This window comes from Glycine max, chromosome 10 (genome assembly GCF_000004515.6).
Source record: "Glycine max cultivar Williams 82 chromosome 10, Glycine_max_v4.0, whole genome shotgun sequence".
In the NCBI taxonomy this organism is placed as follows: Eukaryota; Viridiplantae; Streptophyta; class Magnoliopsida; order Fabales; family Fabaceae; genus Glycine; species Glycine max.
The window spans coordinates 21,169,464-21,183,316 of record NC_038246.2 but is presented as its reverse complement, the minus strand read 5'-3'; the positions used below and the strand labels follow the sequence as shown (position 1 = coordinate 21,183,316).

Genomic DNA, 13,853 nt, shown 5'->3' with positions numbered 1-13,853 from the left:
AGTTGTTAATAGGACTTTGGAACTTTGCTTAGGACATTTTGAGGAAGAACTTAAAAACTTGGGAAGCTTGTTTACCCCATGTTGAATTTGCTTACAATAGAGCTGTTCATAGCACCACTAATTGTTCTCCTTTTGAAGTTGTTTATGGTTTTAACCCACTAACTCCTCTTGATCTTTTGCCTATGCCTAATGTTTCTGTTTTTAAGCATAAAGAAGGTCAAGCAAAGGCGGACATGTGAAGAAGCTTCATGAGAGAGTCAAAGATCAAATTGAGAGGAAAAATAAAAGCTATGCTAAACAAGCCAACAAAGGGAGAAAGAAGGTTGTCTTCGAACCCGGAGATTGGGTTTGGGTGCACATGAGAAAAGAAAGGTTTCCGGAACAAAGGAAATCAAAGCTTCAACCAAGGGGAGATGGACCATTTCAAGTGCTTGAAAGAATCAATGACAATGCTTACAAAGTTGAGTTGCCCGGTGAGTATAATGTTAGTTCCACCTTCAATGTCTCTGATTTATCTCTTTTTGATGCAGATGGAGAATCCGATTTGAGGACAAATCCTTTCAAGAGGGAGAGAATGATGAGGACATGACCAAGAGCAAGGGCAAGGATCCACTTGAAGGACTTGGAGGACCTATGACAAGGGCTAGAGCAAGGAAAGCCAAGGAAGCTGTTCAACAAGTGCTGTCCATACTATTTGAATACAAGCCCAAGTTTCAAGGAGAAAAGTCCAAGGTTGTGAGTTGTATCATGGCCCAAATGGAGGAGGACTAAATGACACCACTTTGTCTCAATTTTAGAGTGTTTAGTTTGTCTAAATAATGGCCCAATCCTTGTAAAGTTGGTTGACCAAAAATAGTTTTGGGTTAATCAACTAAAAGGGCTTTAGTTAGGTTTGTTCAAGTTGTAATAAGGGCCCAATTGGCAACCTAGGCATCAGCCTTTTGGGAGACCAAATGGTGGCTGACTTGTTGGCTGTTGGGGGTGACTTTTGGTTGCCACAATTTCAGTTACACTCAGCCATTAAGTTTTTTTTAATTCCCTAGGTTAATGGCATTAAGTTATTTTAATTCTAGGTTATTACTAAAATCTTCTGTAAAGCTTCTATATAAGCTGAACCATTTTATCAATAAATACAAGTTGAGTTTTATTCAGAAAATTAGAGTTTATCTCTTTTATCTTAGTGAGAGTGATTCTCCTAAATTCTTGAGTGATTCAAGAACACCCTGGCTGTATCAAAGGACATTCACTACCTTTGTGTGTTGCCCTCGCGGAAAGAGTGATTCTTTCCTTCCTTTCATCTTCACCCTTGTTTTTTCAAATCATAATTCCAGAAAATCCACTTCTGCCCAGAATTATCTCGTGGCCATAACTCCCGTTTTACGCACTCAAATTAAGTGATTCTTGAGCCTAAATTGAATTACAAGACCAGACCTTTCACCTCGTTTTGGAATCACCTCATTTGGAGTCCTGTAGCTTGAGTTTTGCCATTTCTATATTTCTGTCCAGCCACCACTTAATCTACGTTTTCTCATCTCATTATTCCATTTTATGCCAAGAACCACCTTATTAAGACCCACGAAATTAACCACCTTATTCGTCATCCTTTCTTTAATCAATTTCCGCATTTTCCATCAAGGTTTAATCCTCGACGATCCTAAGTCAGCCCTTGTGCCATGAGGGTTCATATCACATAATGGGGATACTATTGAATTTCCATCCCAAAAGACGATAGTGAGGCAATACCTGAATTAGCCATAGTAACTTTCTCAGGCTTGTTAAGAAGGGAACTTTTCCAAGCATTCAACTTGGATTTAAAAAAAAAAGCATCACATCATTCAGAAAAAATAAGTGGGACACTCGCAGAGCATTCCTCGACAAACAAATTGGCTTCCACCTTCGCACATGAACTTCTTGAGAAATGATCGCCCCCAATCTCTCCATGCAGAGAAAAAATAAATATGGAGATAATGATGAATCCACATCCATGTTTTTAATTATGACAAACCATTAGCAACACAAATAGAAAGGATGATGGAATTAAGTGATGCCTAACATTTTGCTTATGTGTTTCAGTGCTTATTACTTTGAGAAAAATATATATTCTCTCATTCTAATGATGCTTAGAAAGGTTCAGAGAACTATTGTCAGTTTTGAGAACTCAAAAGAATTTTGAAGCCCATCAGAATGATGAGGCCTACTTCCCTCTCGGAGTACTTAGTTCTTAGCAAAATACTGAATAACAAGGCCTTACAGGTCACATTTCCATGAATTGGTGGAGACCCTTTTACTTTTTGTGGCTATATGTATATTTTTTCCAATTGATTTTCCTTCTAAAATGTTCATGAATTTTGTGGAGATTCTTGTGAATCAGAACAAAGCTGCACTTAGCCCTAAAAAGAGTATGGAAAATTGCCATGCTGAATATGATTTTTTGTCAGAGTTCGGCATGCAACCTACTTATTCAAAGAAAGCTGCTACCAAAAACATAAAGTCTTTGGTTTCTTGTTCGAATCAGTTGCTTTATGTTTTGTCAGATTTATTTATCAGTCCACTTCCCGAAAAGCACTTTTGTTTAAAGGTTCTGCATTTATCACTTATGATACTCATTCTTTCATATAGAATGATACCTTTCTCTTGTGTTCTATTTTATTGTAGAAAATGTATGAATTATTTTTTTCAGCTCAAATGTTTGAACAGTCTTCTACTTGGGCCATTTAAAATAATTTTGGAGAATTTCTAGGCTAACAGTATCCTTTTTTTTGGTAAATTCGCTAACAGTATACTGTGGCTTGTAATGTTGCCTCTAGCTTTCCTTATCCTAAATATGATGCTTTATGAAATATGAGGTGTTTACATGCAGTTCTCAACTGCTCTCAGATCTTTGTCATTATTTACTTTTTATTAATGTATTGATAGTGTTTAAGAAATTTGGAATAACTTTTTTCCTCTTCATTTTTCAGGGTGCAATTGGGTGCCTTGCTTCTGTCACTGATTCTTCTGTAACCAAAGAGGTTTTAGTGTCTCTGGTTAAGAGGTTTCTGTTTGTAGATTGTGAAGGTGAAATATTGACAAGTCCTGTCGGAGTGGTAGATAGTGATCAAAGTGACTTGAAGGGTTATTCTTAGAGGTGTAATAATTAATTTATAGAAGAATAATTGTGTCTGTGTTGATATGGCAGCTAGGAATTCCCATAATATAGTATTTCTTTTTGTTTCTTAGAAGAAATAAGTCTGTTTATTTCTGCCTGCTTTTCATCTAGAGTTTTTGCATAATAACTTCACTAAAAGAATGTAGTCACATCTTGTTGATTCTGATCACACAAGTTTATTATTTCCTTTGAAAGCTACACTGCCGTACCTGGTTTGAGATAAAAGGTTATGTAGACGAAGGTGAGAATTAGAGAGAAAGAGAGAGAGCGATACACCGGTGAGAGAAACAATGGGTGGGTGAGAGTGAGAACCAAAAGGAGAGGAGAGAGAGTGTGAGACTGAGAGAGAGGGGGATCCATGTCTGAATATCGTCGGAAAAGGGAAGGGAGGCCAGCAGAGCTACGTGAGGGCAAATTGGAGGGACCATCACAACATTTCTTCGTTCTATTTCACTCGTTTCCCCGAAGACGCAACGGAGGGCAACTGTGGCAGCAATTAAAAAAGTGGGCGATGTAAGAGAGATTTTCATATCCAGCAAGAGGAATAGAAATGGAAGGAGATACAACTTTGCAGATTTAAGGGAGTGGACGATGTGAACCAGCTGGAGAGGCAATTGGACAATATTGTTTGGGAGGGTTAAAGTTATATGTTAACATCCCAAAATACGACAGAGCTGCACATGGATGGAGACAACCAGAGAATAGAGTCCCACCACTCACTAGACAACAGACTCAGGAAAGGAGAGGAGGATACTAGACAAAGAAATACCAGAGGTTCCGGACCTTAAGCGTGAAACATTTGCGGACGTTGTTGCGAGGAGAAATCCAAGAATGGCCCAGCAGATTCCACCAACAGGTGCGAAATATGTAAACCATAGTTCCAGTTCGGAAGTGCACCTTGACATACCGCTATCAGGGAGAAAATGGCTGCAGGACGCATGGGTGGGGAGACTAAAAAATCTCACCATGTTTGATAGACTTGAGGAAGACATGCTATGGGATTTTGGACTGAACACAATGCCGAAATATATTGGGGACGACATGGTTATGATCCTTGGACTTACAGAAGAAAAGGCCAGACAAATGATGGAGAGGGAGGAAGAGGGAGGGATGTCTGTTTTGTTCCTAGAAAGATGGAACCCGATAGTGAGAGCAGGTATAGACTCACATAGGTGCAGGTGTGGGGAATACCTTAATGGCTTGGGACTCACAACAGATGACGAAGTAGTGGGGAATACCATTAATGGCTTGGGACTCACAACAGATGACGAAGTAGTGGTTGGAATTAGAGATGCGGTGGATGTAGACGATGATGTTGAGGAATTGTGGAAAATGGATAGGGCTAGGATCCTGTTAAAAACACCATGGCCGGTGCTGATTCAACACACAGTAAGAGTTCATATTCAAGGGGAAGTATTCACGGTACGCGTAATATAAGAAAACGGGCATACTCCACTATTTTCGATGTCCGGGGGGGGGGGGGGGGGGCGGAGTACACTTCATCGGAGGATATCTTGTCGGAGGAAAGTGAACTGGTTGCATTGTGGGCGATGGGGGCGACGGAGGATATGGCGGCTCGAAAGGAGATGACGGAGAAGACGATGGGCGAGAATGCGCGGAATGACGACGGCGTGGAGAGGACATTATTACAGTGCATCGGAACGGAGTCGTAAGTCATTATTTGGGCGCACCAAACCATGACCCAGCGGATAAGATCATGGACCAGGGGTTGAAGATGTACGACCAGATCGTGGATAGCGGAGAAGGTGACGGAGCAGCCAAACACCAAATCGTGGATAGCGGAGAAAGTGACGGAGTAGCCAAACACCAAACCGCGGAGCCTGTGGTGGTCAGCGAAGGCGGAGAAAAACTAGGTTGCTTGCTACGGCGGAGACGCGGAGGAAGGCTATCCACGGCACGGCAGAAGTGGAACCTGTCCGCTTTTACCCGCTGGTCGAGATTCGGAAACGAACCAGGGATAATTGCATGGATCGTAATGATCGTGCTAAGGACCGCTACAAGGTCAGCGCTGACAGGGATGGCGCAACCAACCCCAAACGAACCTACGAGGGGACAGCATAGGAGTGGAGGAGCCAGAGTTGGGCGATTTAGGGGAAGAAAGCCTTATGGGATTGAACCCCTGTAAGGAAGTGAGAGAAGAAGCATGAAGAAGGAAAGGTGGGCACAGAGGAGACGTTGAAGCTTTTGAAAAAGGTGAGCCTCAAATAAAAGGCAGGGCACGTGACATGGAGGTGGGAGAAATAAGTGGGTTGGGTTTTACTACCTACACCCCCAACACATTAGTAACCCAGCAGGAGATTATTATTCAACAGCCCAAGGAAACAAGACAAATTCCTTCAGTGTGTATTGTGAAAAAGAAGCTGCAAAAAGAAAATATACAATATTTGCTCACAGAACATACGGAGGTAAATGAGGAAGAGCAAATAGTTCAACTCGACAGGATAGAAAAATAGATACGCACATGCAGACAAGTGACCAAGAGCAAGAAGGCCAGCACTTTTAGGTGAAAAATCATCACAACAGGGAGCAGACCAGGACATAATTATATTCAGGAGGCCGAAAACTATGGAGATGACAAAAGAGTTAGGAGTGTCATATCAGAATGGGCAGGAGAACCACATGCAGCAATTATATACATGAAAGAAAGGGACATGACAGAGCCACAAGATTGGGAGGAAGGAAACTTGTCAATGAATATCATCACATACAATGTAAGAGATTAGGGAGGGGGTAAAGTGGCCGGCAATTAGAAGGATGATCATCAACAAAAGATAGATATGTTGTGCCTTCAGGAAACCAAAAAGGAGGTGGTTGAGAGATCTATGTGTCAATCTTTATGGGGGGAATCTGAGGTTAGGTGGGGTACCAGCCTGCAGTTAACACGGCTAGTGGCATTTTGTGCCTATGGAGCGACAAGACTTTCAAACTTGAGAGGAAGATAATTGGGACTAGTTTTGTATTCTTGGTTGGGAAGTGGATTCAAGAGGCTCAAACAGTGAATATTATAAGCATCTATTCACCTTGTGATATTCAAAGTAACGAGTATTATGGGAGTCTATCAAACAACTAAAATTCAGAGCCAAGGTGGATTATGGTGCATTTGGGGATTTCAACAGCATTAGAAATTCTTAGAGAGATTTGGTGCGTGCCACAGGGGCTTGGAGGATTATGGGTCAGAGAATTCAATGCATGGATTGAAGAACTGGAGGTTGAGGAAGCGCCATGGGTGGACAGCAAGTATACATGGGTAAACCAACGGATCAGCAAGGAGCAAGTTAGATAGATTCTTTATCTCCATAATGGCTTTCCAGATGGCCTGGATCAGCTCTACACATTGGAGAGGAATTTCTCTAACCATTTTCCGGTACTGCTTCGCTCCAAAAGTATTGACTGGGGTCCTAAACCTTTCAGAATCATGGATTGTTGGTTATCTGACACCTCGTTCAAGAAAACTGTCGAGGAGAGCTGGACATCCAACCAGCAGAGTGGGTAGGGAGGGTATGTTCTAAAAGAAAAAATAAAAGCTCTCAAGAACAGGCTCGGGTGTGGAATAGAGAACAATTTGGGGATACTTTAAGAAATATATGAAGATTCAGGAAGATTTAAATAAGAAAGAAGAGGCACAGTTGACAGACAGTTATCCATCTGGAGATGATGATCAGGAAGCAGCTTTAGGAGGATTTATGGGTGGCGGCTCGATCACATGAGTCGTTACTAAGACAGAAGATAAGATCCAGATGGATCAAAGAAGTGACTGTAACTCTAGATACTTCCATCTGATGATGAATGCTAGTAGAAGAAATAATTCCTAAAAGGGTTGTTGATTGATGGGCTGGTCGGAGGAGCCACAACAGTCAAAGAGGTAGTTAGGTGTTCTTTGAGCAACGGTTTCAAGAAAATGTGACTGAGAGACCTACTTGAATGGATTATGCTTCCAGACCATTGATAGTCACCAAAATGATACTTTGGTGAGCGTTTTCAGGAGGAGGAGGTAAAAAGGGCTGTATGGGATTGTGGGAGTGATAAGAGTCCGGGACCAGATGGATTAACCTTCAAATTCATCAAACAATTTTGGCATATCATCAAGCCCGATGTCCTGCGCTTCTTGGATGAATTCTATGTCAATGAATTTTTCCAAAGGCTAATGCATCTTTCATAGCCCTGATCCCAAGGTATCGGATCCTCAAATACTGAGCGACTACAGACCTATCTCATTGATAGGGTGCACATATAAGATAGTTGCGAAGATACTAGCGAATAGATTGAAGAAGGTTATGCCTTTTATCATACATGAAAGGCAATCAACATTTGTAGAAAGAACCATACGGAGGTAAATGAGGAAGAGCAAATAGCTACAACTCGACAGGATAGAAAAATAGATACCACATGCAGATAAGTGACCAAGAGCAAGAAGCCAGCACTTTTAAGTGAAAAATCATCCAACAGGGAGCAGACCAGACATAATTATATTCAGGAGGCCGGAAAACTATGGAGATGACAAAAGAGTTAGGAGTGTCATATCAGAATGGGCAGGAGAACCACATGCAGCAATTAGTATACATGAAAGAAAGGGACATACAGAGCCACAAAGATTGGGAGGAAGGAAACTTGTCAATGAATATCATCACATACAATGTAAGAGATTAGGGAGGGGGTAAAGTGGCCGGCAATCAAAAGGATGGTCATCAAACAAAAGGTAGATATGTTGTGCCTTCAGGAAACCAAAAAGGAGGTGATTGAAAGATATATGTGTCAAACTTTATGGGGGGAATCTGAAGTTAGGTGGGAAGTCCAGCCTGCAGTTAACACAGCTGGTGGCATTTTGTGCTTATGGAGCAACAAGACTTTCAAACTTGAGAGGAAGGTAATTGGAACTAGTTTTGTATTGTTGGTTGGGAAGTGGATTCAAGAGGCTCAAACAGTGAATATTATAAGCATATATTCACCTGTGATATTCAAAGTAAGCGAGTATTATGGGAGTCTATCAAACAACTAAATTCAGAGCCAGGTGGATTATGGTGCATATTGGGGATTTCAACAGCATTAGAAATTCTTCAGAGAGCTTTGGTGTGTGCCACAGGGGCTTGGAGGATTATGGGTCCAGAGAATTCAATGAATGGATTGAAGAACTGGAGGTTGAGGAAGCGCCATGGGTGGGTAGCAAGTATACATGGGTAAGGCCAACGGATCAGCAAGGAGCAAGTTAGATAGATTCCTGTTATCTCCATAATGGCTCTCTAGATGGCCTGGATCAGCTCAATACACATTGGAGAGGAATTTCTCTAACCATTTTCCGGTACTGCTTCGCTCCAAAAGTATTGACTGGGGTCCTAAACCTTTCAGAATCATGGATTGTTGGTTATCTGACACCTCGTTCAAGAAACTGTCGAGGAGAGCTGGACATCCAACCAGCAGAGTGGGTAGGGAGGGTATGTTCTAAAAGAAAAAATAAAAGCTCTCAAGAACAGGCTCGGGGTGTGGAATAGAGAACAATTTGGGGATACCTTTAAGAAATATATGAAGATTCAGGAAGATTTAAATAAGAAAGAAGAGGCCACAGTTGACAGACAGTTATCCCATCTGGAGATGATGATCAGGAAGCAGCTTTAGGAGGATTTATGGGTGGCGGCTCGATCACATGAGTCGTTACTAAGACAGAAGATAAGATCCAGATGGATCAAAGAAGGTGACTGTAACTCTAGATACTTCCATCTGATGATGAATGCTAGTAGAAGAAATAATTTCCTAAAAGGGTTGTTGATTGATGGGGCCTGGTCGGAGGAGCCAACAACAGTCAAAGAGGTAGTTAGGTTGTTCTTTGAGCAACGGTTTCAAGAAAATGTGACTGAGAGACCTACATTGAATGGATTATGCTTCCAGACCATTGATAGTCACCAAAATGATACTTTGGAGGGGCGTTTTCAGGAGGAGGAGGTAAAAAGGGCTATATGGGATTGTGGGAGTGATAAGAGTCCGGGACCAAATGGATTAACCTTCAAATTCATCAAGCAATTTTGGCATATCATCAAGCCCGATGTCCTGCGCTTCTTGGATGAATTATATGTCAATAGAATTTTTCCAAATGGCTCAAATGCATCTTTCATAGCCCTGATCCCCAAGGTATCGGACCCTCAAATACTGAGCGACTACAGACCTATCTCATTGATAGGGTGCACATATATGATAGTTGCGAAGATACTAGCGAATAGATTGAAGAAGGTTATGCCTTTTCTCATACATGAAAGGCAATCAACATTTGTAGAAGGTAGGCACATGTTACATAGCGTGATGATTGCAAATGAGGTCGTTGACGAAGCCAAAAGTTGCCAAAACCCGTGCTTGGTGTTCAAACTGGATTATGAGAAGGCATATGACTTTGTTTGCTGGGGATTCCTGATTTATATGTTGAAAAGAATGAGTTTCTGCTCCAAATGGATCCAGTGGGTGGAGGGGTGCCTAAAATCAGCATCTGTTTTAGTCTTGGTGAATGGTAGCCCTTCAACACAGTTCTTGCCTCAGAGAGGGCTCAGACAAGGAGACCCATTATCACCTCTCCTTTTTAATATAGTGGCAGAGGCACTTAGTGGCATTAGGTCACAAGCACTTTTGAAGGGGTTGTTCAGGGGATTCTTATGTGGTAAAAACAAGGTGGAAGTTAGTCTGCTCCAGTATGCGGATGACACAATATTCTTTGGAGAGGCATTAATGGATAATGTGAGAGCTATCAAAGCAATGTTGAGGGCTTTCGAACTGGTATCAGACCTCAAAATTAACTTTGCTAAGAGTGGCTTTGGTGCTTTTGGGGTGTCGGACCTGTGGAAAAATGAGGCAGCTGATTACCTCAACTGTAGCCTGTTGACATTCCCTTTCACAAACCTTGGTGTTCCTATTGGAGCAAATTCGAGATCATATCAGACATGGGTCCCTATCATAACTAAGTGTGAGAGAAAGTTAGCGAAATGAAAGCAAAAACACTTGTCTTTTGGGGGGAGAGTGACTCTCATAATGTCAGTGCTAACGTCCATTCCTATTTATTTTTTCTCTTTTTTTAGGGTACCTAATAAGGTGGTGGACAAGCTAGTGAGGATACATAGAAGGTTCCTATGGGGAGGGGATCAGGAGCAAAACAAAATAGCTTGGGTCAAATGGGAAACTGTATGCTTGCCAAAGGAAGATGGAGGCCTGGGAGTCAAAGACATTAACTCATTCAATCTATCATTGTTGGGTAAATGGAAATGGAACCTGTTTCAGAGTCAAGGGGAGCTTTGGGCTAGGGTACTAGAATTGAAGTATGTGGGTTGGAGGGGTTTAAGTGAAGTAACTAGAGGGAAGGGTGAATCGGTATGGTGGAGGGATCTAAAGCTCGTGTTTAATCATTCGCAACATGGAGCGATAATGAACAATACAACAACATGGAGGGTTGGATGTGGGGATAAGTTTAAATTCTGGGAGGACGTATGGATGGGGGGAGAAGATTCGTTACTTGCAAGATTCCCTAGGCTGTATAGCATTTCTACTCAGCAACACCAAAGTATACAACATATGGGGGCCTTCAAAGATGCAGGTTGGGAATGGAATTTTAGGTGGAGAAGACCACTGTTCGATAGCGAAGCAGATATGGCGGTTTCATTCCTATCAGATGTTGCACGCCACCCAATTCAGCCTCAGAAAGGTGATCAGTGGGTGTGGAAGGCAAACCTGAGTGGGCAATACACGACCAAATCTGCCTACTATGTGTTTCGGGGGGAAATAGCTGAACAGCAACAAGATGGAGCATTTGAGGAGCTGTGGAAGCTTAAGCTTTTGTCTAAAATTGTTATATTTGCATGGAGGCTAATCAGAGATAGACTACCAACTAGAGCGAACTTGCGGAGGCGACAGATACAGGTTGGAGATTCATGATGCCCATTCTGCAGAGTTGAGGAGGAGAGCGCAAGTCATCTATTCTTTTTGTGAAGCAAGATCATTCCAGTATGGTGGGAATCCTTATCTTGGGTGAACTTGTCGGGCACCTTTCCAAATCATCCAAGGCACCACTTTCTCCAACACATTTATGGAATGATAGAGGGAATGGGGTCTAGGAGATGGAAATGGTGGTGGATGGCACTGACATGGACCATTTGGAAGAACATGAATAATATTATCTTCTCAAATGGTACATTCAATGGCAACGGAATCCTAGATGATGCAATTTTCTTACTATGAACGTGGCTCACAAAATTGGAGAAGGATTTTAACACTCACTATAATTACTGGTCTTCCAACATTAGAGCAGGGTTTCTCAATAGAACAAGATAGAACATTAGCGCAGATTTCTGTATAACCTAAATGATATCTCAAATTATGGTTCAATGAAAACCAAATGTCTTGGGACCAAATCTGGATTGTTATTTGTATGTTCAGTACCTCTGGTACTCAATTAATACATGATATTATGTTTGCTGATAAAAAAAAAGGTTATGCAGACCGTTTCACTAAGTTTAACTATAGAAATATGCCATTTACTAACATGTATAGGAAAATAATTGAATGATTGGCTGGAACTACCAATTTAAAGACTATTTTGCATCTGATTTTGGTTGTTTATTGCTTAAATATGTAGTAAAACCATTCATGTGCTTACACCAACACCTTAAATTTATAAGAGTTGCTTCTTGACATGGTATCAAAGCCATCTTTGCCATGTGGTCAAGAGTTTGTTCCTGAACTTCTGCATTCTTCTAAATAGAAGTTAAATTTATGATAAAAATAGGTTGGTGCATTGTGCATATTTAATTGCCTAAAGGACTATTGCATAGGGAAGCATATTAAGAGATTTGATAAAATCATTCTCGTGCTTACACCGAATTGCTTAAGTTTTAGGGCATTGGTTCATGACGATTATAACGCTTGTTTTTCTGTAGCTGGATAAAATTAATTGAGAGTTGTTTGTTCATTTGTTAATCTTGTTCAAAAGCCAACCTTCTAATTATTAGCTGAATGGCTGAGTGCTTACATAATCCTGAGAAATAATCTGGCCTTTCCAAATTTGAATGGTATATCTGGAAACCTTACGAACTGAAAACTAACTACTACCTTTCAATTTCTTATTATTATATAATAGATAATTGATGACAAGTTAAAGTCACTTTGTTCTTTAGGTGTCTAATATTGGAATTAGCATCTTGTCCTGTTCAAGGAGCAAAGGATAATCTTATTGAGATATTTTATAATTTCACTATAAATTCATTTCAGGTATTTTTCAGAGGTTGAGCCGTTGAAGAATACTTTTTTTATGGGTTCTCTTTTATTCTTTTGACTAACCTATATAATATTGTAAAAGAATATCTTGTATGCTTGTTTATGTAGGCAACTGATGAGAGTGTTCTTCTCGAAGCATACAACACATTGTGCAAAATTTTGGAGGTCTGCATTCGTGTGAGATATTTCTGTTTAATTTTTTCTCAGAGTCTTAATATCTAACCATCTCAATATTGTCATTGAATGATGCAGGAGAATCCATGCTTTTCTTCTTCTCAATACATCGAACTAATTGATTTATTACATGGCTTAAAACCTCCAAATGCTATTGCATCCCTTAGGAGTCGGTTTGCTTGTTTCCACATGCTGATTGTACATGCTGTGAAGGTCAGAATTCATAGTTATGAATTATGATAATTGCGGAAAGAGGTTTTATTTTCCCTTGAATCTGGGAATGATATATGGGAGGTATATATAGAATGCACAAGACAAAAATAAGAGCAATAATCTAGCCTAGAAATCAGGGGAATTGATTTCCCTATAAATGCAAATTCTAAATATGGTAAAGACGGAAATGACAGTTAATAATTATGCACATAAAATCCTAATGAGTTGTACAAACATAATCTGTTGATTTTGCGTTGATCTTCAACACCCCCTCATTCTTTAATCAGTCTTGATGGGAACCAGAAACTAAGAAAATACAGTATATGATTGCTGCCATTGCAACTACTTATATTCCCCCCACTATTATACAAAAGCTGATGATAAATTTGACGACCAGTGACTGAAGGGGATAGCAAAATTCTCCTCAAAGTTCCTCAGCCATATCCATAGTAGAAATATGGCGTCCTCCAATAGTTTGTTGCCATCAAAAGTTTCATTAGAAAAAATAATTTTGTTCCTCTGCTGCCACATTGACCATGTAAGGACCATCCACCAGCACTTCCATCTATTATCCCGGCCTCCTCTACCCAAAGTTTCGACATGTTGGGAGAAATGCTGCCATGGGTGCTGCGGGATAGCACCTAAGATGTTCACCCATGACATAGATTCCCACCACAACCTTTCTACAAAACGGACAAGATGAATCGTTGATTTCCACCTATCTCCTTGTCAAATTTGACTTAGTTGGCAGCCTATCCCTAATCAGTCTCCATGCAAAGACTACAACTTTAGGTGGTATCTTTAACTTCCATATATCTTTAAACTCCTGCAATTTATTGCCTTCTGTATCAGCTCCCCACATCTCATCATAGACACTTTTTGTGGAATATTGACCACTAGTTTCTGCTAGCCAAGTCCACTCATCTCTTTTGTTAATTTGTATTTGGCCGCCTTCCACCTCACCTAGAAAGTTGGCTGCCATATCAATCTCATTGTCGAACAGATGCCTCCTCCATTTGAAGTTCCACTCCCACCCCATATTCTTCCAAGCTTCCAT

At 40.7% G+C, this 13,853-nt stretch overlaps 1 protein-coding gene across 1 annotated transcript; it reads right to left on the bottom strand.

Moving 5' to 3' along the window:
• Positions 1–13,514: 13,514 nt before the first annotated feature.
• Positions 13,515–13,853, bottom strand: LOC102664982 (uncharacterized). The gene has a single exon (XM_006589937.1). The coding sequence runs from the start codon at positions 13,851–13,853 to the stop codon at positions 13,515–13,517; it is 339 nt and encodes a 112-aa protein (XP_006590000.1).